Source organism: Lissotriton helveticus, chromosome 6 (genome assembly GCF_964261635.1).
Source record: "Lissotriton helveticus chromosome 6, aLisHel1.1, whole genome shotgun sequence".
Lineage (NCBI taxonomy): Eukaryota > Metazoa > Chordata > Amphibia > Caudata > Salamandridae > Lissotriton > Lissotriton helveticus.
In genome coordinates this window covers 1,639,373,183-1,639,397,848 of record NC_136067.1, presented here as the reverse complement: position 1 = coordinate 1,639,397,848, position 24,666 = coordinate 1,639,373,183, and the positions used below count along the sequence as shown (strand labels likewise).

General features: G+C 43.5%; 1 protein-coding gene across 1 annotated transcript in view; it reads right to left on the bottom strand.

Moving 5' to 3' along the window:
• Positions 1–792: 792 nt before the first annotated feature.
• Positions 793–24,666, bottom strand: part of CIMIP6 (ciliary microtubule inner protein 6) — a 245,957-nt gene continuing 222,083 nt past the window's right edge. The window contains exon 5 of the mRNA XM_078647075.1: positions 793–1,999. Within this exon, the coding sequence (XP_078503201.1) occupies positions 1,511–1,999 (489 nt within the window). The 3' untranslated portion in view covers positions 793–1,510. The remainder of the gene's footprint in view (positions 2,000–24,666) is intronic.

Sequence of the window (24,666 nt, the reverse complement as noted above, 5' to 3'; positions counted from 1 at the left end):
TGCACGTCGGCTCGTCTCTCAACCTTCGTCGCCAGTTGTCGTATCTACGCTGCATGCACTCTGCAGCCCAAATCACACGCAGGACACTGGTAGGTGCAATCACAATTCTTTATTGTTATTCTCCTTGCAGCTGGTTACACGCGTCCATCTCTGTCCTCTTCCTGTCCCCTGACCGGATGTGGTGTCCGGTGACCTGGTCACCTCCCTCATGACCCACAGGGTCCTAGTGTCCTCGGTCCCTGTGTGTTCCTGGGGGTCGGAGAACACGACACACGCCAACACAATTATGCACCACACCATAGGGGCTGCTTCAGGGCTGAACTGGCTGAGGATGGCTCAGTCCTCCCAGTTGTCATAGCAGCTAATTTTCTACTAGCCTGCTGGTGGTTAACTGTGTCCTTTATGGCCAGTCTGATGGCTATGGACGTGATCTACTAAGCTTTTAAAACGTTGGTGCCCCCTGCACTTCCCTTTTCACACCTGACTTCCGGCGGCATGAAGAGGCGGGAACCAGCAGGGTTCTTGAGCACTCTGTATTTTCTGTAGTTTTTATCCTTTGCCCCTTCCCTAGTTGGTAAACCCAAGTCCAAGGAAACTACTCCTGAGGAAAGCACAACTAAGAATGCTTTCCAGGGTGGAAAGTGAATGGAGCACACCCATGTTAGATGGGGGTTTAGGACAAAGGTGTATATGCACGGAAATAATAATTCCCTATTATGAAGAAAAGTTCAAATGTGTTATTGCACTTTCCTGCATGAAGCTACCTGATTAACAACACACATGAGTGCGTAAAATACCGTAGGTGTACTCATGAAAATTTTGGCAAAACAGAATGAAACCAACCTATAAGTCAATTTCCGACTTTCAAAAATATTTTTGTGAACCAGCTCGTTGGCTCATTTCCAAATAATTCTAGATCATCAAATATTTTTCTCTCGCAAAAGCTCTGCTGTACAAATGAAAACACACAATGATATATTTTTCGATATTTTGTACTTTATTGATGTTACCCTTCCCTTTCTTGTTGCATGCGGGAAAATATCCCTCTACATGCGTTACATTATTTCGAGGAGTCATGCAATGAATTAAAATCGTCAGAAGAAACAACAAAAGGCAAATAATTCAAAAAGGTTTTTTTAACACCGAAATCATCTTTCTCAAATCGGGCAAGTACTCTTCTTAAAGGGTAAAGTGAGCAATCAAATACATTCTGCAGTGGATGTCTTCCTGGGCTGATGAAATAAAGCAGGCATCCTATATATTCTGAACATTCGAATAAACAGCGACCTTTACTAATACTGTACGTGGCATTGTTTTAAATATGTAATAGTGCAAATAATAGCGAGAAGACGCCAAGCCACCATACAGAAAGTGTTCTCCACACAAATACTTTATTAAAATACCATAAGAATCATGTGAACAAACTTATAGAAAAGGTACATAGTTATTATTTTAGACATCACAGCACGGTGCAGCCTCTTTACCCTCGAGGGGGTACGGTGTTCTTTCCTCACAACTTAGCTGAGCCAGGTGAAGTGTCGCTTTTTGTGACGTCTAAAGAAGGCTCGGTGCAGGTTGAGGTAGCAGGAGGCAGCTGCGGCAATCTGGCAGCAGACGTAACACGACGACTACAAAGTGCTTTATCGGGGGACCCTGTGATTGGCTGACACACGTCCACCTCCGCGGGACACATTCCATCCGCTTCCGGTGTCTGAGAAATGCGTGGACCGCGCTGTCCTGACGCAGGAATTCTGGGATAGGCCCTGGCGGCTTCACTGAGGTCTGTTTTCGATAAGTGGGCGTCGGAATCAAACATCTGCTGGGAATGCTGCCGGCAGCCAGTGGGTGAGGTCATGCTGTTTTCCACGCGGTTTCCTTTCTCCCCGTTTGGCTCTTGGTGTGAGCATGACCCCAGCGCACTCAGGAATACTTTGCTTCCCCTGGGACCCGTCGGCCCACTCGACGGTTTTATCTCTCTCCACACGAAGGCTCCATGGCGCTGGAAAAAGGGAAACAGGATTGATGTTAAACAGGGGATCATAAGCAATTGGTAGATGCAGCTGTGCGTGCTCTGAGTTCATTTATTAGCTAAACTGCTGGCATGGAATCCACTTGTTTCTGTGCCTTTTACCTGGCTGTTAGCCAGCTGCCTGATAGCCGAAAGCAAAGGGGAATAATGACTCGTTTGTCAGCCAACTGAGGCTCCCCAGGGCGATTCGGAGGGGAAAGAGCAAAAAGTAAACCAGAATGTACATCCCCCCCCCCCCAAATTAGATCCATTCAACAACCCCCGCCAACTAGGGTGTAACTTGCATATGGTTCTCTTCTTACAGCAGGCGATTCGGATCACATTTCATTTCTTAAATCTCCTGGTTACCATAGATGCAAACGTAACTGCTGCTTTTATAAGCTGTCCGATTTTTGACTAATCAGCCATGTTTGTCGGTTCACACAAAAAGTATTTGTGAGAAACACCCCAGGAAATGTAACCCGGACCACGCACATTAATGCTTCAAACAATAACTGGAGAGAAGCAGAAGCAAGTGCAGGTGTGCAAGCGTACCAGTAAACAACAAAAGGTACCAGAGGGTCTCAAAAAAAGCGCCCAGAAGTATAAAGAAGTTACCCAAGGCACCCGCACCTCTAAATTGTTACGGCACAGGAGGCTCTCAAAGGATGAGGAAATTACCCATCAGTCACCATACGGATCCGCCCTTCATCATTTGGGATTTTATCCGGACCACCCGTCTGAGAAAATCAGTGCCACAATCAGAGGTCAACCCGGTGGAAAGGGGTCCCTCAGAAAGTGTAGACACTAACAGTGTGGTCTACCACTCGATGTTAATGAGTGGACTAAGAAAATGGGACTGGGGTGTGCAGTGCAAGAAAAAGTGAGTGAGAAAGAAAACCAAGACAAAATGTGTATTAAAATTGGTTTAAAGAAAGCACAAGATAATATTTATTCTATGTGTGCCTGAAATACCAAGATTAAAAATATGTGCGACCTTAAGCAGTCTAATTATGTAGACTGCCTGAGGTAAGGGTGGTCGACATGTTTCTGCAATATAGGGACTATTACGTCCTTGCATTCATCAGGACCAGAACTAAACAATTAGAGCTACTGCACAACGTGAACTAATAATAAGTGAAGTGAAAAGAGTGACACAAGGAAATGTAAAACAAGTGCTCGCAGTCACCTGAATAATCCGAGTGCCCTTACAGTCTGTGTCGATCACTGTGGAAAGAAAAGAGGTAGGGGGTTTGGGTATAGCTATCAATATCTCATGGACTATGAAGTAAGTCCATAATCTATGGATCAATCTTAAAATCACACTCAAGAAGTTGATCTAAATGCTCTTAATGTTAATAGAGCCAAATGTTATTCATTTGGAAAGAGACTTCAAATGCCAAATGTCGTAAGTCCTTACCTTGATCTGTAAGGTAGACTAGCCTCACCCCACCTGGCAGCGGCTCAGGGGAAGATGAAGCACCGCTCTAAAAAAACATGTGAGACACATGCTAATCACAGTATGCACACAAAGAAACAGAACACTTCTCACTATCGATAGCCGGTTGAAAATGGGGCTTGCATCTATAGTAAATGACGCCATTCCCCGGAGTAACGGAGAAAAGGCTCCGCCACATCCAAAGAACTCGTGCCTAGATGCAGCAGCATAGCGGGAAATGGAGGGGCTCGTCTTACCTATCCGTCGGTACTCCGAGGCCGGCGTCCTGGCCGACTGGGGAGGTACCGGACGGCAGGCGCGAGGCTGTTTATAAAACGCGCTGCCGTTGGTCACATAGTCACGTGGGTCGATTTAGCGCACATTGTCATTGGTTCTGGTGATATCAACAATGCAAGGTGCGCACTCATTGGCTACCTAACCAAAGACCAAGAAAGGTCATTGGTCGATTATCGGGTTTGTAGTAAAAGAGGAACCACGTGGGGAACGAAGGTAAACATAAACAAGCACATCACGAGCGAGGTCAAATGCGGGAAAAATGTTTGGGAAGATAAACAAATAAATCCCGTATCAATATTGCTGGCACTATTAAAAAATTATGGTCAGGACCACCGTAATTGATGTACACAAGCAGATTGCACTGGAAAGGTAAGAATAACTGCACAGTGCGTTGTCACATAGGTGTCAGCAAAGTAGGTGGACAGATGTAGAACCCTCAAGGAGGTGTAACTCAGACCAGCTTATGTATTGTCAAGTCCAGCTATAATGACTTTGGATTAGATGTTATACTGAGGAACATCGGTTTAAGGTATCAACTGAGAGTAACTCATACAGTATAATGGACAAAACATTTGAGGTATGGTATCAGGCCAAGGTGTTTATATGAAGGGGGACGGATATATGTATCCAACTGCTAGTAATGGTATATCAGTGGCAGTAGATACAAACAGTAGCACGGTATTTAATGACCTGTTGATATCGAGAGAAAAATTAGAGAGAAAAATTACAGTGTGGACCACGGGATATCATCGTTAAGACCCTCTTTATGTGTCTTAAGTTTTAGTACCCATCTTTGTTCTTTTTTCATAAGGTACTTAGACACATCTGCTGTATGTGTAGGAATGAAAGGTTGTTCCAAAACAGTCCACTGAAATTCCGTGGCTAGATGTTTAGCCTCCAGAAAGTGAGCAGTTAGTTTTGTGGCCTGTCTGGCACAGCGAATGGTGCTCTTATGTTCTGATATCCGTATGCGGACCTTTCGTGTGGTCATGCCCACATACTTATGGTCACAGGGGCAGGTAATTAGATAGATCACATGATCACTGTTGCAGTTAGTAAATTTAATCTGCTTCCAGGGTCTTGACGTGCCAATATCGATCTCCAATGATTTTGTAGTCAGAGCACACACCTGACAATTACCACAGGGGTGGTGTCCCTGAACAGGAGGGAGATTCCACAGTGAACCTATGGCTCTTGGTAGATCTTCACGTGGTCTGGTGTGCACCAGTTTATCTCTAAGATTCGGGCCCCTCTTGAACGAGACCAGGGGGCGAGGAAGGGTTAAACGTCCCGAATTCAGTATTGGCCAGTGCTTTTTGACCATACTCTGAATACTGTTGGAGAGATTGCCAAAGGTATGAACAAAGGTGAGGCCCTTTTCATGGACCTTTGCACAAGTCTTGGGGGGTATTTGCAGGCAACAAGCTGCGTGCTCAATACATTGGAATGTTTCTTACAAGCTGCCTTTGTTGAGCAGTTCCTGTGAACCCGTAAAAACTGGCTGAAGGGGAGGCTCTCCTTCAGTGCTTTCGGGTGGTTGCTATCGAAAAGTAGCAAGGAGTTCCTTGCAGTGGGCTTCCTGTAGAGCTCAGTTTGTAGGCCCTCTGGTCTAGCAGTGATTAAAAGATCAAGAAAAGCCAATTCATGTTGACCAATTTCGATGGTAAACTTGAGGTGGTTATTTCTGCTGTTCAGCCAACCCAAGAATTCCAAACAACTATCGCTAGACCCTCTCCACACAACAAAGACGTCATCGATATACCTTTTCCAGGTCGTAAGGTTATCGATGTAAGGATTCACGTCATTCAGTACATGATTTTGTTCAAATGAATGAACGTATAGGTTTGCTAAGCTGGGAGCATAAACGCTCCCCATGCTGGTACCCGATGTTTGAAGGTAAACCTGTTCTTCGAATTGAAATTTTTTTTGTTTCATGGCCAAAGTGGCACAGGCCATTATAAATTGGACAGGAGTGATGCTGTTCATTTCCCTGGCATCAAGTAGTTGGTGCACAACGTCCAATGTCTCATCCTGAGGGATGGAGGTATAAAGTGCCTCTACGTCGAAAGAGACTAAGAGGTCAGTGTCCATATCAAATTCGATGTCTGGTATTAGTCTTAGCAAATCCGTAGTGTCCTTGAGATAGGTGGGCATTTCCTGCACCAAGCGTACCAGGCCACCTTGACGTAGAAAAAAAAGACAGTAAACATTAACGTCACAGCATTTAGGGATTATACGGTGATTATTGTCATATAAGTTCATCTGATGTGGACAACATCGGCTTTGCCACATCTCTACTCTAAGATTAGGTTTCTACAAGCTCACAGAAAATAAACAATAATGGGCCTGCACAAAAAACAGGCTGTCACAGGCAGTCCACAGCCGCAGGCCAGAAAGAGGGGTGGACCACAAGTGCAGCTCTTGGGCCAGCCCTCCTTGCATATTTGAGGAGTGGACATACATTTGCAGGTCTAATATGCATTGGCTGCCTGGAGCCACGCGAATATGGTGACAGCGGCCTGTTAATGTCAACAGGACCCAATTTGGTCACCCGCGACCACCATGGGTTGGTTCTGGCAGGTCGGCCCTGCGAGTGCTCATACATGGTCTTGCACTGATTGGCATTTCTACTCCTAGTTTAGAGGAAGAACTGTAAATATGTACTAACCCTGGGCGTAGTAGCGCTACCCATAGCTATGCGAACTGCACTACGCGAACTGCATAGTGCACTGTGCAAAATGCTGTTCGCACTGATTGCACAGTGCAGGATGCTTGTCTGCACTGTGCAATCAGTGCAAACCACATCTTGCACAGTGCAAGCGGTCGATTTCTGCCGCTCAAATAGATTTCTATTTGAGCGGCAGCAGCTTTCTCAACGCAAACTGGTAGGTTCTCATAGCTTAAACTTTTGTAGGTGCAAAAGTTGAGGAACTCGGGATTGAATTTTCCCCAGATTAAAGTGCTCTGTTTTAACAAGAAGGGATTCAATTATAGAGTAGTTTAAAAAAAAAAAACCAAGCACTGGTTACTGTCCTAATGCTTAATTAAAACAAAATACTTACAATGAATGTTTGAACTAGAATTGGGTTCCTAGTAACTAATATAGTGTAAAGTTCCAGTGGCTCTGTGATGGAAAAATTGAACATTTCAAAACATTTGGGGTCAGTCACATTGATCATTACTACGCAAAATGTAAAGCCCATACTGAATAGACATTAAGAAGTCTGCCACAAGGTATTTTTCAGCAACTTATTAAATGCCTTGGAACAGTGACATTGGACAGTCCCTGGACAAAATTAAAAACACGTTATTTACGTGGGGCACCCAAGGCAACGTCTGAAGAAGCAGCTGAATACCGAGATGTAGAACTGGAGTAATGTCTTACTGAGGTGTGCCCCCATCTTCACAAGCCCAACCTCGGTCTCAGAATTTTTTTCTTTTAAACACACCTCACACTGTCACTGCTTATCTCAACTCCCTTACGACACTATTACTTGTATTATTTAACATCTGTGCATAACTCAATAGGATCAAAACTCATTTGGGGGCTTTGTGAGTAACTCAGCATCGAGTGCTCATACATGTTCTTGCACTGGTTGGCATTTCTACTCCTAGTTTAGAGGAAGAACTGTAAATATGTACTAACCCTGGGCGTAGTAGCGCTACCCATAGCTATGCGAACTGCACTACGCGAACTGCATAGTGCACTGTGCAAAATGCTGTTCGCACTGATTGCACAGTGCAGGATGCTTGTCTGCACTGTGCAATCAGTGCAAACCACATCTTGCACAGTGCAAGCGGTCGATTTCTGCCGCTCAAGTAGATTTCTACTCGAGCGGCAGCAGCTTTCTCAACGCAAACTGGTAGGTTCTCATCGCGAGCGGTTGCGAGCATACATCACCACACGCAATGAGAAACCTGACCTCCCCTCATTGAGAATCTCGCCAGGAGGTTTATTTTCCACGCTCGCGATCGGCAACTTGATGTTGCTGATAGCGAACGAGGAAAACGTCTCGCCGGGATGTCATTATGCTTGCTCGCTGTCACCAACTTGACAATGAGGACCGCGAGCAAGCACAAAATGACCTCTACGCGTGTTTGCACTGTGCTACGTGCAATTCGCGTAGCGCGAAGTAGCGCAAACTTCGCGAGCGTAGTGTAGTACTTGGCCCAGGGTTAATATGTACACCATCAAGCATGTTACAGGCCCAGTAAGGCTCACAGTCCCTGCTATATAGGAAGTGGATATTTCTATCTCCTGTCAGCTCTCTGCATTTCCCTACACCAGCCCTACATAAGCATAACTGGCATAGGGAAATGGGACTTGCAGCAGGTGCACATACATCCTGCTGCATTCCTTGGTGAATTGAAAATGCTGTGCCTGCTCCCTTCGGAAACAACTTTCAAGTACATATTTTGCAACACAGACACTTCAAATCAAAAATGTTAATAAAGTCCCAGCAATCTTGGAAATGTGCATGAAAACAATGCATTTTTTCCCCTACAATGAAAAATATTTTAGTGATTAATTCTAGTTTCTAGGGTTGCTACAGTTCATTTTGGGTTGGAAAAGTGTTACAAAATGTTGTGTAAGCCTAAGAATGTTACCATTTGTTTGACAAGAGAAGCAGTATTTGAAGTACTTATGGACACTAAAGGATGCTCTTGGAAGAAAATAGAACTCACCAGAGACAGGATCGTCCATGTGTGGGCTCGCTGGAGGAACCTAGTTGACACAGGTATGCCTGCACAGGTTCCATGAGGGTATGGCATCCTTTGCGCCCCTTGTCAACTAAATAGGGGCCTCTTAATCCCCACACTGACACCAAGAGCCCAGTTTGGCTGGGCATTCCCTGGAAGGCAACCAAGATGGCTGCCTAAACGAGAACTCACAATCACTTAAGCCCGTGCAATAAATTCAACTTAATTCAGAGCTGGTTCGTGGCCGACAAGGGCATCTACTCATCGGCGGCCATCGACAGAATCATATTTAGCGAGAGCCAGCATGGCTACAAACATTCTTCAAAGAATGACCTTTGCTCCTGCGAACTTCAACAGGAAAGACAAAATGGCACACAAAAAAAAAGATAGGTAGCAGTCTCCTGTCTTGTCCCCCGCAGCGAATCAAACTTGAAACAATTTGGCTTTGAGAGCAGAAATTACAGCACAACAACACTGCAGGGGGAGAAAAAATTAATTGAATGACGGAGAAAGAGAAAAACACTACCATAATCTTTAGGTGGAGAGAGTGTTAGCGTCTTAGAAACTGAATGAAACATAATTAGAAAAGGTAGTTTACTACTGACCAGAGTAGTACCATGATCTGTAAGATGTAATAAGGAAACAGCAATTAAAACAAGCATTTGCAATGCAATAGGTCTCGCATTAGGAAAGTTTGAGCTATTGGTATTGTAAATGACATTTTTTATTTATGTTTTGTTTTTGAAAATAGCAAAATTAATAGCTTGTCATTTACAATGCCAATAGTTATAACTTTCGCAAATGTGACACCGATAGCATTTGTAATGCAATATGTGTTGTATTTACGTGACTTACATGTATTGATATTACAAATAACAATGGCTGTTAATTTTTCTAATTAATTAATACTTAAATAAAAGTTATTGTAATTTCTAATGGCAATAGCTTAAACTTTTGTAGGTGCAAAAGTTGAGGAACTCGGGATTGAATTTTCCCCAGATTAAAGTGCTCTGTTTTAACAAGAAGGGATTCAATTATAGAGTAGTTTAAAAAAAAAAAAAAAACAAGCACTGGTTACTGTCCTAATGTTTAATTAAAACAAAATACTTACAATGAATGTTTGAACTAGAATTGGGTTCCTAGTAACTAATATAGTGTAAAGTTCCAGTGGCTCTGTGATGGAAAAATTGAACATTTCAAAACATTTGGGGTCAGTCACATTGATCATTACTACGCAAAATGTAAAGCCCATACTGAATAGACATTAAGAAGTCTGCCACAAGGTATTTTTCAGCAACTTATTAAATGCCTTGGAACAGTGACATTGGACAGTCCCTGGACAAAATTAAAAACACGTTATTTACGTGGGGCACCCAAGGCAACGTCTGAAGAAGCAGCTGAATACCGAGATGTAGAACTGGAGTAATGTCTTACTGAGGTGTGCCCCCATCTTCACAAGCCCAACCTCGGTCTCAGAATTTTTTTCTTTTAAACACACCTCACACTGTCACTGCTTATCTCAACTCCCTTACGACACTATTACTTGTATTATTTAACATCTGTGCATAACTCAATAGGATCAAAACTCATTTGGGGGCTTTGTGAGTAACTCAGCATCGAGTGCTCATACATGTTCTTGCACTGATTGGCATTTCTACTCCTAGTTTAGAGGAAGAACTGTAAATATGTACTAACCCTGGGCGTAGTAGCGCTACCCATAGCTATGCGAACTGCACTACGCGAACTGCATAGTGCACTGTGCAAAATGCTGTTCGCACTGATTGCACAGTGCAGGATGCTTGTCTGCACTGTGCAATCAGTGCAAACCACATCTTGCACAGTGCAAGCGGTCGATTTCTGCCGCTCAAGTAGATTTCTACTCGAGCGGCAGCAGCTTTCTCAACGCAAACTGGTAGGTTCTCATCGCGAGCGGTTGCGAGCATACATCACCACACGCAATGAGAAACCTGACCTCCCCTCATTGAGAATCTCGCCAGGAGGTTTATTTTCCACGCTCGCGATCGGCAACTTGATGTTGCTGATAGCGAACGAGGAAAACGTCTCGCCGGGATGTCATTATGCTTGCTCGCTGTCACCAACTTGACAATGAGGACCGCGAGCAAGCACAAAATGACCTCTACGCGTGTTTGCACTGTGCTACGTGCAATTCGCGTAGCGCGAAGTAGCGCAAACTTCGCGAGCGTAGTGTAGTACTTGGCCCAGGGTTAATATGTACACCATCAAGCATGTTACAGGCCCAGTAAGGCTCACAGTCCCTGCTATATAGGAAGTGGATATTTCTATCTTCTGTCAGCTCTCTGCATTTCCCTACACCAGCCCTACATAAGCATAACTGGCATAGGGAAATGGGACTTGCAGCAGGTGCACATACATCCTGCTGCATTCCTTGGTGAATTGAAAATGCTGTGCCTGCTCCCTTCGGAAACAACTTTCAAGTACATATTTTGCAACACAGACACTTCAAATCAAAAATGTTAATAAAGTCCCAGCAATCTTGGAAATGTGCATGAAAACAATGCATTTTTTCCCCTACAATGAAAAATATTTTAGTGATTAATTCTAGTTTCTAGGGTTGCTACAGTTCATTTTGGGTTGGAAAAGTGTTACAAAATGTTGTGTAAGCCTAAGAATGTTACCATTTGTTTGACAAGAGAAGCAGTATTTGAAGTACTTATGGACACTAAAGGATGCTCTTGGAAGAGAATAGAACTCACCAGAGACAGGATCGTCCATGTGTGGGCTCGCTGGAGGAACCTAGTTGACACAGGTATGCCTGCACAGGTTCCAAGAGGGTATGGCATCCTTTGCGCCCCTTGTCAACTAAATAGGGGCCTCTTAATCCCCACACTGACACCAAGAGCCCAGTTTGGCTGGGCATTCCCTGGAAGGCAACCAAGATGGCTGCCTAAACGAGAACTCACAATCACTTAAGCCCGTGCAATAAATTCAACTTAATTCAGAGCTGGTTCGTGGCCGACAAGGGCATCTACTCATCGGCGGCCATCCACAGAATCATATTTAGCGAGAGCCAGCATGGCTACAAACATTCTTCAAAGAATGACCTTTGCTCCTGCGAACTTCAACAGGAAAGACAAAATGGCACACAAAAAAAAAGATAGGTAGCAGTCTCCTGTCTTGTCCCCCGCAGCGAATCAAACTTGAAACAATTTGGCTTTGAGAGCAGAAATTACAGCACAACAACACTGCAGGGGGAGAAAAAATTAATTGAATGACGGAGAAAGAGAAAAACACTACCAAAATCTTTAGGTGGAGAGAGTGTTAGCGTCTTAGAAACTGAATGAAACATAATTAGAAAAGGTAGTTTACTACTGACCAGAGTAGTACCATGATCTGTAAGATGTAATAAGGAAACAGCAATTAAAACAAGCATTTGCAATGCAATAGGTCTCGCATTAGGAAAGTTTGAGCTATTGGTATTGTAAATGACATTTTTTATTTATGTTTTGTTTTTGAAAATAGCAAAATTAATAGCTTGTCATTTACAATGCCAATAGTTATAACTTTCGCAAATGTGACACCGATAGCATTTGTAATGCAATATGTGTTGTATTTACGTGACTTACATGTATTGATATTACAAATAACAATGGCTGTTAATTTTTCTAATTAATTAATACTTAAATAAAAGTTATTGTAATTTCTAATGGCAATAGCTTAAACTTTTGTAGGTGCAAAAGTTGAGGAACTCGGGATTGAATTTTCCCCAGATTAAAGTGCTCTGTTTTAACAAGAAGGGATTCAATTATAGAGTAGTTAAAAAAAAAAAAGCACTGGTTACTGTCCTAATGCTTAATTAAAACAAAATACTAACAATGAATGTTTGAACTAGAATTGGGTTCCTAGTAACTAATATAGTGTAAAGTTCCAGTGGCTCTGTGATGGAAAAATTGAACATTTCAAAACATTTGGGGTCAGTCACATTGATCATTACTACGCAAAATGTAAAGCCCATACTGAATAGACATTAAGAAGTCTGCCACAAGGTATTTTTCAGCAACTTATTAAATGCCTTGGAACAGTGACATTGGACAGTCCCTGGACAAAATTAAAAACACGTTATTTACGTGGGGCACCCAAGGCAACGTCTGAAGAAGCAGCTGAATACCGAGATGTAGAACTGGAGTAATGTCTTACTGAGGTGTGCCCCCATCTTCACAAGCCCAACCTCGGTCTCAGAATTTTTTTCTTTTAAACACACCTCACACTGTCACTGCTTATCTCAACTCCCTTACGACACTATTACTTGTATTATTTAACATCTGTGCATAACTCAATAGGATCAAAACTCATTTGGGGGCTTTGTGAGTAACTCAGCATCGAGTGCTCATACATGTTCTTGCACTGATTGGCATTTCTACTCCTAGTTTAGAGGAAGAACTGTAAATATGTACTAACCCTGGGCGTAGTAGCGCTACCCATAGCTATGCGAACTGCACTACGCGAACTGCATAGTGCACTGTGCAAAATGCTGTTCGCACTGATTGCACAGTGCAGGATGCTTGTCTGCACTGTGCAATCAGTGCAAACCACATCTTGCACAGTGCAAGCGGTCGATTTCTGCCGCTCAAGTAGATTTCTACTCGAGCGGCAGCAGCTTTCTCAACGCAAACTGGTAGGTTCTCATCGCGAGCGGTTGCGAGCATACATCACCACACGCAATGAGAAACCTGACCTCCCCTCATTGAGAATCTCGCCAGGAGGTTTATTTTCCACGCTCGCGATCGGCAACTTGATGTTGCTGATAGCGAACGAGGAAAACGTCTCGCCGGGATGTCATTATGCTTGCTCGCTGTCACCAACTTGACAATGAGGACCGCGAGCAAGCACAAAATGACCTCTACGCGTGTTTGCACTGTGCTACGTGCAATTCGCGTAGCGCGAAGTAGCGCAAACTTCGCGAGCGTAGTGTAGTACTTGGCCCAGGGTTAATATGTACACCATCAAGCATGTTACAGGCCCAGTAAGGCTCACAGTCCCTGCTATATAGGAAGTGGATATTTCTATCTTCTGTCAGCTCTCTGCATTTCCCTACACCAGCCCTACATAAGCATAACTGGCATAGGGAAATGGGACTTGCAGCAGGTGCACATACATCCTGCTGCATTCCTTGGTGAATTGAAAATGCTGTGCCTGCTCCCTTCGGAAACAACTTTCAAGTACATATTTTGCAACACAGACACTTCAAATCAAAAATGTTAATAAAGTCCCAGCAATCTTGGAAATGTGCATGAAAACAATGCATTTTTTCCCCTACAATGAAAAATATTTTAGTGATTAATTCTAGTTTCTAGGGTTGCTACAGTTCATTTTGGGTTGGAAAAGTGTTACAAAATGTTGTGTAAGCCTAAGAATGTTACCATTTGTTTGACAAGAGAAGCAGTATTTGAAGTACTTATGGACACTAAAGGATGCTCTTGGAAGAGAATAGAACTCACCAGAGACAGGATCGTCCATGTGTGGGCTCGCTGGAGGAACCTAGTTGACACAGGTATGCCTGCACAGGTTCCAAGAGGGTATGGCATCCTTTGCGCCCCTTGTCAACTAAATAGGGGCCTCTTAATCCCCACACTGACACCAAGAGCCCAGTTTGGCTGGGCATTCCCTGGAAGGCAACCAAGATGGCTGCCTAAACGAGAACTCACAATCACTTAAGCCCGTGCAATAAATTCAACTTAATTCAGAGCTGGTTCGTGGCCGACAAGGGCATCTACTCATCGGCGGCCATCCACAGAATCATATTTAGCGAGAGCCAGCATGGCTACAAACATTCTTCAAAGAATGACCTTTGCTCCTGCGAACTTCAACAGGAAAGACAAAATGGCACACAAAAAAAAAGATAGGTAGCAGTCTCCTGTCTTGTCCCCCGCAGCGAATCAAACTTGAAACAATTTGGCTTTGAGAGCAGAAATTACAGCACAACAACACTGCAGGGGGAGAAAAAATTAATTGAATGACGGAGAAAGAGAAAAACACTACCAAAATCTTTAGGTGGAGAGAGTGTTAACGTCTTAGAAACTGAATGAAACATAATTAGAAAAGGTAGTTTACTACTGACCAGAGTAGTACCATGATCTGTAAGATGTAATAAGGAAACAGCAATTAAAACAAGCATTTGCAATGCAATAGGTCTCGCATTAGGAAAGTTTGAGCTATTGGTATTGTAAATGACATTTTTTATTTATGTTTTGTTTTTGAAAATAGCAAAATTAATAGCTTGTCATTTACAATGCCAATAGTTATAACTTTCGCAAATGTGACACCGATAGCATTTGTAATGCAATATGTGTTGTATTTACGTGACTTACATGTATTGATATTACAAATAACAATGGCTGTTAATTTTTCTAATTAATTAATACTTAAATAAAAGTTATTGTAATTTCTAATGGCAATAGCTTAAACTTTTGTAGGTGCAAAAGTTGAGGAACTCGGGATTGAATTTTCCCCAGATTAAAGTGCTCTGTTTTAACAAGAAGGGATTCAATTATAGAGTAGTTAAAAAAAAAAAAAAAACAAGCACTGGTTACTGTCCTAATGCTTAATTAAAACAAAATACTTACAATGAATGTTTGAACTAGAATTGGGTTCCTAGTAACTAATATAGTGTAAAGTTCCAGTGGCTCTGTGATGGAAAAATTGAACATTTCAAAACATTTGGGGTCAGTCACATTGATCATTACTACGCAAAATGTAAAGCCCATACTGAATAGACATTAAGAAGTCTGCCACAAGGTATTTTTCAGCAACTTATTAAATGCCTTGGAACAGTGACATTGGACAGTCCCTGGACAAAATTAAAAACACGTTATTTACGTGGGGCACCCAAGGCAACGTCTGAAGAAGCAGCTGAATACCGAGATGTAGAACTGGAGTAATGTCTTACTGAGGTGTGCCCCCATCTTCACAAGCCCAACCTCGGTCTCAGAATTTTTTTCTTTTAAACACACCTCACACTGTCACTGCTTATCTCAACTCCCTTACGACACTATTACTTGTATTATTTAACATCTGTGCATAACTCAATAGGATCAAAACTCATTTGGGGGCTTTGTGAGTAACTCAGCATCGAGTGCTCATACATGTTCTTGCACTGATTGGCATTTCTACTCCTAGTTTAGAGGAAGAACTGTAAATATGTACTAACCCTGGGCGTAGTAGCGCTACCCATAGCTATGCGAACTGCACTACGCGAACTGCATAGTGCACTGTGCAAAATGCTGTTCGCACTGATTGCACAGTGCAGGATGCTTGTATGCACTGTGCAATCAGTGCAAACCACATCTTGCACAGTGCAAGCGGTCGATTTCTGCCGCTCAAGTAGATTTCTACTCGAGCGGCAGCAGCTTTCTCAACGCAAACTGGTAGGTTCTCATCGCGAGCGGTTGCGAGCATACATCACCACACGCAATGAGAAACCTGACCTCCCCTCATTGAGAATCTCGCCAGGAGGTTTATTTTCCACGCTCGCGATCGGCAACTTGATGTTGCTGATAGCGAACGAGGAAAACGTCTCGCCGGGATGTCATTATGCTTGCTCGCTGTCACCAACTTGACAATGAGGACCGCGAGCAAGCACAAAATGACCTCTACGCGTGTTTGCACTGTGCTACGTGCAATTCGCGTAGCGCGAAGTAGCGCAAACTTCGCGAGCGTAGTGTAGTACTTGGCCCAGGGTTAATATGTACACCATCAAGCATGTTACAGGCCCAGTAAGGCTCACAGTCCCTGCTATATAGGAAGTGGATATTTCTATCTCCTGTCAGCTCTCTGCATTTCCCTACACCAGCCCTACATAAGCATAACTGGCATAGGGAAATGGGACTTGCAGCAGGTGCACATACATCCTGCTGCATTCCTTGGTGAATTGAAAATGCTGTGCCTGCTCCCTTCGGAAACAACTTTCAAGTACATATTTTGCAACACAGACACTTCAAATCAAAAATGTTAATAAAGTCCCAGCAATCTTGGAAATGTGCATGAAAACAATGCATTTTTTCCCCTACAATGACAAATATTTTAGTGATTAATTCTAGTTTCTAGGGTTGCTACAGTTCATTTTGGGTTGGAAAAGTGTTACAAAATGTTGTGTAAGCCTAAGAATGTTACCATTTGTTTGACAAGAGAAGCAGTATTTGAAGTACTTATGGACACTAAAGGATGCTCTTGGAAGAGAATAGAACTCACCAGAGATAGGATCGTCCATGTGTGGGCTCGCTGGAGGAACCTAGTTGACACAGGTATGTCTACACAGGTTCCATGGGGGTATGGCATCCTTTGCGCCCCTTGTCAACTAAATAGGGGCCTCTTAATCCCCACACTGACACCAAGAGCCCAGTTTGGCTGGGCATTCCCTGGAAGGCAACCAAGATGGCTGCCTAAACGAGAACTCACAATCACTTAGGCCCGTGCAATAATTTCAACTTAATTCAGAGCTGGTTCGTGGCCGACAAGGGCATCTACTCATCGGCGGCTATCCACAGAATCCTATTTAGCGAGAGCCAGCATGGCTACAAACATTCTTCAAAGAATGACCTTTGCTCCTGCGAACTTCAACAGGAAAGACAAAATGGCACACAAAAAAAAGATAGGTAGCAGTCTCCTGTCTTGTCCCCCGCAGCGAATCAAACTTGAAACAATTTGGCTTTGAGAGTAGAAATTACAGCACAACAACACTGCAGGGGGAGAAAAAATTAATTGAATGACGGAGAAAGAGAAAAACACTACCAAAATCTTTAGGTGGAGAGAGTGTTAGCGTCTTAGAAACTGAATGAAACATAATTAGAAAAGGTAGTTTACTACTGACCAGAGTAGTACCATGATCTGTAAGATGTAATAAGGAAACAGCAATTAAAACAAGCATTTGCAATGCAATAGGTCTCGCATTAGGAAAGTTTGAGCTATTGGTATTGTAAATGTCATTTTTTATTTATGTTTTGTTTTTGAAAATAGCAAAATTAATAGCTTTGTCATTTACAATGCCAATAGTTATAACTTTCGCAAATGTGACACCGATAGCATTTGTAATGCAATATGTGTTGTATTTACGTGACTTACATGTATTGATATTACAAATAACAATGGCTGTTAATTTTTCTAATTAATTAATATTTAAATAAAAGTTATTGTAATTTCTAATGGCAATAGCTTAAACTTTTGTAGGTGCAAAAGTTGAGGAACTCGGGATTGAATTTTCCCCAGATTAAAGTGCTCTGTTTTAACAAGAAGGGATTCAATTATAGAGTAGTTTAAAAAAAAAAAAAAACAAGCACTGGTTACTGTCCTAATGCTTAATTAAAACAAAATACTTACAATGAATGTTTGAACTAGAATTGGGTTCCTAGTAACTAATATAGTGTAAAGTTCCAGTGGCTTTGTGATGGAAAAATTGAACATTTCAAAACATTTGGGGTCAGTCACATTGATCATTACTACGCAAAATGTAAAGCCCATACTGAATAGACATTAAGAAGTCTGCCACAAGGTATTTTTCAGCAACTTATTAAATGCCTTGGAACAGTGACATTGGACAGTCCCTGGACAAAATTAAAAACACGTTATTTACGTGGGGCACCCAAGGCAACGTCTGAAGAAGCAGCTGAATACCGAGATGTAGAACTGGAGTAATGTCTTACTGAGGTGTGCCCCCATCTTCACAAGCCCAACCTCGGTCTCAGAATTTTTTTCTTTTAAACACACCTCACACTGTCACTGCTTATCTCAACTCCCTTACGACACTATTACTTGTATTATTTAACATCTGTGCATAACTCAATAGGATCAAAACTCATTTGGGGGCTTTGTGAGTAACTCAGCTTCGAAGACTCAGAACTACGAATTATTGTGCAAAACTAGAAAATCGTAACCAAGACAGCGCTTGAAGATTAGTCTGAGATTTTACAACGGAGCCATATCCAATCAAAATACCAGTAAAGAGAACAGATAAGTTGTCGAGCTTTGTTGAAGTAGTATACGATACCATACCATCTATTTTCTTCATATACAGACTCCCACACCTCCGCCGTTAACAGGCACCCTGCTTTCAAACCCCACTCACACAAACAGGAGTTGTTGTCACCGATCGAAACCTCGAACCCTCAATACTGTGCGAATAGACCGAGCCCGCCCATATGCCACATCAATTGGTTTCGCTCTTGGAACAACTCTCTGATTGGTTGGTGGCCATGCTCATCATATGTGTTAATCGAGTGTTTCCGCTCAGTTTACACACCCAACAGGGAAATGTAGTTTCTTGCTTTGAGCAAGCACTCGTGCCGGGCGGGGCGCAGGAACCTTACCAATAGTAAACAAGCAAAACAAGTGACGTCAGGCGGGCGCGTGCACTTCCGCGCAGGCGCAGAGTGTTCTTGGTCGCTTCTCCGGCACCCGCCCGCCCATCCATCGGGAGCCGGGCAGAAGGAGCCCACATGAAAACAGGACAAGAAAAGAGCCTGGTGAGGTGAGGTAAGGGGGGGGGAGCGTGTGTGTATGCAGTGTGTGTGTGTATGCGACGGCGGGGGTGGGTTCTCTGTATGCGTGCGTGTGTGTATGTGCGCTCGTGTGTGTGTCTCTGGTGAGGTAAGGGGGAGCGTGTGTGTATGCAGTGTGTGTGCGCGCATGTGTGTGTATGCGACGGCGGGGGTGGGTTCTCTGTATGTATGGGTGCGTGCATGGGTGCTCGTGTGTGTGTCTCTGGGTATGCGCATGCGTGTTGGTGCTTCCGAGGCAGGAGAGGGGCACGGCGCCGTGCGCGCCCACGAGGTGCAATCTGCGCTCGTGCACCCTCTCTTGTCCACATTCCCAGAAACGGGTGACAATAGATATCATCGCAGACTAAGCAATGCTTCGCATTGCTTACGTCTAGCTCGACCTAAAAAGTGAGGCAAACTTCGAAAATGGTGAAAGACAAAGGGGGAAAGTGTCAACACACAAGAAGCTGCGAAAAGTTGCATTCCAGCTAAAACCACTTGCCCAAGAATAACAGGAAAACCCTCAACAAGAGTTGGCAGCAGTGCCAAAAACCAGGACACTACGCTTAAAGATATACTGGCAGCCGTACACATCACCAAAGTAACAAATACAACATAGACACAAACACCACTGATCTCACACAACTACCAGCAACAATGTGAAAATTATCTGACAGTCGGAAAAGTGGAGCAAGTGTTTTAAATGTCCTTTGAGGAAGCGGTGGCCCAGAAAGGGACAATGACTAGACTGCAGACCCTCACAAAATAACTAGCTGACAAGGTGAAAGATGCAGAGTTGCCTTCACTGCAGAATAATATCCATTTGGTGGGGGTCGTAGATCAAATAGAAAGACAACACATGGAGTTGTTTCTAGAGAAATTGATGTTAAACACATTAAAGCTCAAATGATTGTCCAGGTTTTTTTTGGTGAGAAGGTTTTGATTTACGTGACACAATTTTGGTTTACAAGCAGACACAGAAGAAGGGTGCCTTAGTACTGTCTTAAACGAAACAATGTTGAATAGTGTACTTATTGCACAGCAGGGACCAGATATCCTGTCAAGGAAGGTGAACAGACTGGGAAGGAAAGTAAAGAGTGGGTTTATGTTCCCATTATTACAGAGACATAAGCCTCACCTGATGAGGCTACAAGAAATCCATCTGGTGGGGAACAGATGCAAATGTATAGGGAGGAATACATATACACTAGTCACACATGCTGGATTCACCACAGATTTAAGAGGGGCAAGACTCCTGAAGAAATCAACAATTCCTCATCCCACAGACTCCAAGATATAGAGGATCCCATGGGATGCTACGCAGCAGTACTGGGTGCTAATAAAGGTAAATAACTAGGATTTGTTTAAGTGTACCTGCTACTGTCCTTGCAGGCGTGCACGCTGGAGAAGATAGGGCATCTCCCAGTACATATTCCAGCTGATTTACTTATAGCAGAATGCAACTTTAACTTAGTCATGAACACTGGATGAGATAGAATCGGTGCACGACAAGGAGCGATGAGGGAACCTCGAGACTAGGCAATTCCAAATTAGCACTGGGGTTTGCAGACTTGTGGAAGGAAGTAAATTAGAGAGTCAGGCAATTCTCGTTGAGTTCAGAGGCTCATAAAACATTGGCCAGTAAACTTATATGTACAAAGAGATAAGGGAAAAGGGATCTCTATCCCCAAACTTGTCAAACCGGGTTAGCAACCTGGTCTTATAGACCTATCTTGTTGCTGACTGGGGAAAACAAGATGCTGGAAAACGTCCTTGCAAACAGACTGTACAAGGTGGTAGAAAGCTTAGATCACCTCGATCAGTTGGGCTATATGCCAACAAGATCTACAAGACACAATTGCAGACAAATGCAAAGTATATTAGCATGGGCATTTGGAATGAGAGAACTGAGGGTAGTTATTTCGCTAAATGAGGAAGAAAACAAGTTACTTACCTGTAACTACAGTTATCCAGTATTGGTATCTTTCATAGATTCACATGCCTGAATCATTCCCCATCGTCGAGGCGGGAGTCCCACGGTAAAAATATATACAATAGCAGTGCCTAAAAATCCTTGTAGTAGGCTGGAGAAAGGTATAGGCCCGAACTATGCCCAAAACCTAGCAGCCTATCTACCTCTTTTTGTAAAAAGAACTGAACTATCAGCACCAGCCAATCAGCTGTCACCACCCTCTAGAACCTTCCCAGCTCAGGCAGTTCTCAGATTTTCCCAGCACAAGTGAGAAGTAAGTATCCGTAAAAAAGAACTGCCTTGTCGGGGAGGAGGGTGGGTGCATGTGAATCTATGAAAGATACCAAAACTGGATAACTGTAGTTACAGGTAAGTAACTTGTTTTCTTATCCAGTATTGGGGTATCTTTCATAGATTCACATGCCTGAATCAGAGTAACAAGCAGTAAGACTATATATGTTGTTAGAGGAAGGTGGGAGACAAAAGAGATTGTACCTATTCCCACGCAACCTGGAAGGTTATAGAGCTTATACATGTCTATATAACATATGCAGCAAAAAACCTTCATACAACACAGTATAAAAGAAGACAGTATTTGAAAAGGACAGAAAAACTACAGTGAATGTATATATGGCTTACACATCCCAAATAATGAGAGAGACCATAAATGTCTAACCTTAGTGAAGAAGATGCTGCAGCACCGCTTCCCCCACTGCTGTATCATTGTGAGATGCCGACTGCAAGCAGTAGTGTCTCGTAAAGGTGTGGACACTCTTCCACGTAGCAGCTCGGCAAATGTTCTCCAGCGTCACTCCAGCGAATAGGGCAGTAGACGCTGACATCGTCCTGGTAGAATGCGCTTTAACCCTTCTTGTCAGGGGTTTGTTAGCCTTGTCGTGACAAAAGATAATTACAGAAGATAGCCATCTGGCTATAGTCGCTTTCGTTACAGCCTGCCCCAGTGTGGCTTGTCCATAAGCAACAAATAGCTGGTTAGATTTACGTATGCTCTTAGTTCTTTGCAGGTAGAACTTAAGGCACCGTTTCACATCCAGGGAATGCAATGTCTTTTCTGCTGGAGTTACAGGGTCCGGGAAAAAGGTCTTTAGTTTTACCGGTTGATTAATGTGAAATTGCGATGGTACTTTTGGAATGAACTGCGGATTCGTTCTTAGCATTGCATAGTCTTTAGTGAAATGTAAGAAAGGTTCTGTGATCGTGAAGGCTTGCATCACGCTGACTCTACGGGCCGAAGTGAGGGCTAGAAGGATAGCTACTTTCCAAGTTAGAAACTTCAGCTCCGATTTGTGAATAGGTTCAAATGGCCTCCTTAACAGTTGGGATAAAACAATATTGAGGTCCCACTCAGGAGGTGGAGGTCGAACTGGAGGGAAAGCTCGAAATAACCCCTTAAGAAATTGCTTTATTAATGAGGAAGAACACAGTGATGGTTTGTTGGAACTCTTCCTGAACCTGGAGATAGCGGCCAGATGTACCTTAATAGAAGAGAAAACTAAACCTGCCTTGGCCAAGGACAGCAGGTAAGGTAGTATGTCCTCTGGTGGAGCTTTGAGCGGATGAACATTATTTATCTCACACCAGCTACAGAATCGTTTCCACTTAAAACGGTATGTTCTGATGGTACTTTGAGCACAGGCTTGAGTTAAAATTGCCCTGCAATCTGTAGAAATGTTAAGATCTTTAAATTCTAGGAAGTCAGCAGCCAGGCATGCAAGTAAAGCGATTGAGGATCTGGGTGCAGAATCTGGCCTCCTTCTCTTGTCAGCATCGATATTGTCGGTCTGAGACGAACTGGAGGTTGTCGAGACAGAAGAAGCAGTTCTTGGAACCAGTACTGCCTCGGCCAGCGAGGAGCAATTAGGAGAAGAGTACAATGTTCCCTTTTCATTTTCTGCAGTATTTTTGGAATAAGGGGATAGAGGAAAGGCGTATGCAAAGATTCCGGATCATCTCATCAACAGGGCATTTCCCCATGACCCCTGTTGAGGAAATCTGCTGGCGAAGTACAGGCATTTGCTGTTCTGTCGTGTCGTGAACAGATCCAGAGTTGGTGTGCCCCATGTTTGAAACATCCTGTCCACTTGATTTTGCTCGAGCTCCCACTTGTGGCAACCTGTGAGAGACCTGCTGAGGTTGTCGGCTAGAGAGTTCTGAATACCCTTCACATGTTCCGCTCTGAGGGATATGCCGTGTCATATGACCCACTCCCACATTTCTTGAGCCTCTTGCGAAAGGGAGAGAGATCTTGTTCCCCCTTATTTGTTGATATAATACATGCTGGTGGTATTGTCCGTACGCACCAGCACTGAGGAGTTTGCAATCCTTGGAAGGAAAGCCTGCAGGGATAGAAAGATGGCTCTCAACTCCAGGCTGTTGATGTGTTTCTGCCGATACTGGTGAGGACATCGACCTTGAATTTGGAGGTCCTGGAGGTGACCTCCCCAACCTTCCATGGAAGCATCTGTTGTTAAGGTAAATTCTGGCATGGTCTGGAGAAATGTGAGGCCTAGAGATAGATTGTCTTCCTTCGACCACCAAAGAAGGGCTCGCCTCATTCTGGATGTTACCTTTAAGCGATCCTCGAATGAGCCGTCTACCTGCCGCCACTGTCGCTGTAATTCCTCCTGCAGAGGCCTCATTCTGAGTCTTGCCATTGGGACTAGACTGATTGCAGACGAACACATCCCTAGAAGGGAAGCATATGTTCGGACCGAAAGTGACCTTCTTGCCGATATTTGTTTTGCCAGCTTTAGTAGTTTCGTTTGTCGTTCCTGAGTCAAGAACGCTTTGCATCGGCACATGTCCAGTAATGCTCCCAGAAAGGTTAATACTTAACGGGCTTGCAATTGAGATTTATTTGAATTGAGGGTGAGTCCCAAATTGGAGAATAGAAAGAGGGAGCTTTTGACCGCTTTCCTTGTGGAGTTCACTGATGGACCTTTTAGCAGCCAGTCGTCCAGGTACGGGAAGACTTGTATTTCCTGTGACCTCAGAGCGGCAGCAACTGGGGCTAAACACTTCGTAAATATTCTTGGTGCCGACTTTAGACCGAATGGGAGCACCTTGAATTGAAAATGGACGCCAGCCACTGTAAATCTCAGGTATTTGCGGTGTTTTGGGTGAATAGGGATGTGAAAGTAGGCGTCTTCTAGGTCCAGAGAAGCCATAAAGTCCCCTTCGTTGAGACAATTCAGGACATCTGTCAGCGTCACCATGCGAAAACTCTGTTTCTTTATATATTTGTTGAGCTTGCGCAGATCTAAGATTGGGCGCCAATCTCCTGATCTTTTCTCTATGAGGAAGAAGCGAGAGTAAAATACTTTCCCTTTCTGAGAGGTGGGAACTTTTTCTATCGCATTCTTGTGCAACATCTTTAAGGTCTCTTTGAACTGTAAGTGAAGACGAGGGGGAGGGGGACCCTTGGGCGGTGTTGTTGGTGCTTTCTTCAGAAACTCCAAAGTGTGTCCATTCTTGACCAGATCTAGAACCCACTGATCTGAAGTTATACTCTGCCACTGCTGGTAAAATGCGGACATTTTCACGCCCACAGGGAGGGAAGGATGATGGACTGGCGTCCGGCAATACTCATTGACGCTTGTTGGAATCACGTCCTTGATTGTTTGATCGTCGTTTTCCTTCCAAACGAGAGAAATTACCAGAGGTAGGTTGCCTGTAAGACGATTGATAGTACGGTTGTTTGTATTGAGACTGGTACTTTCTA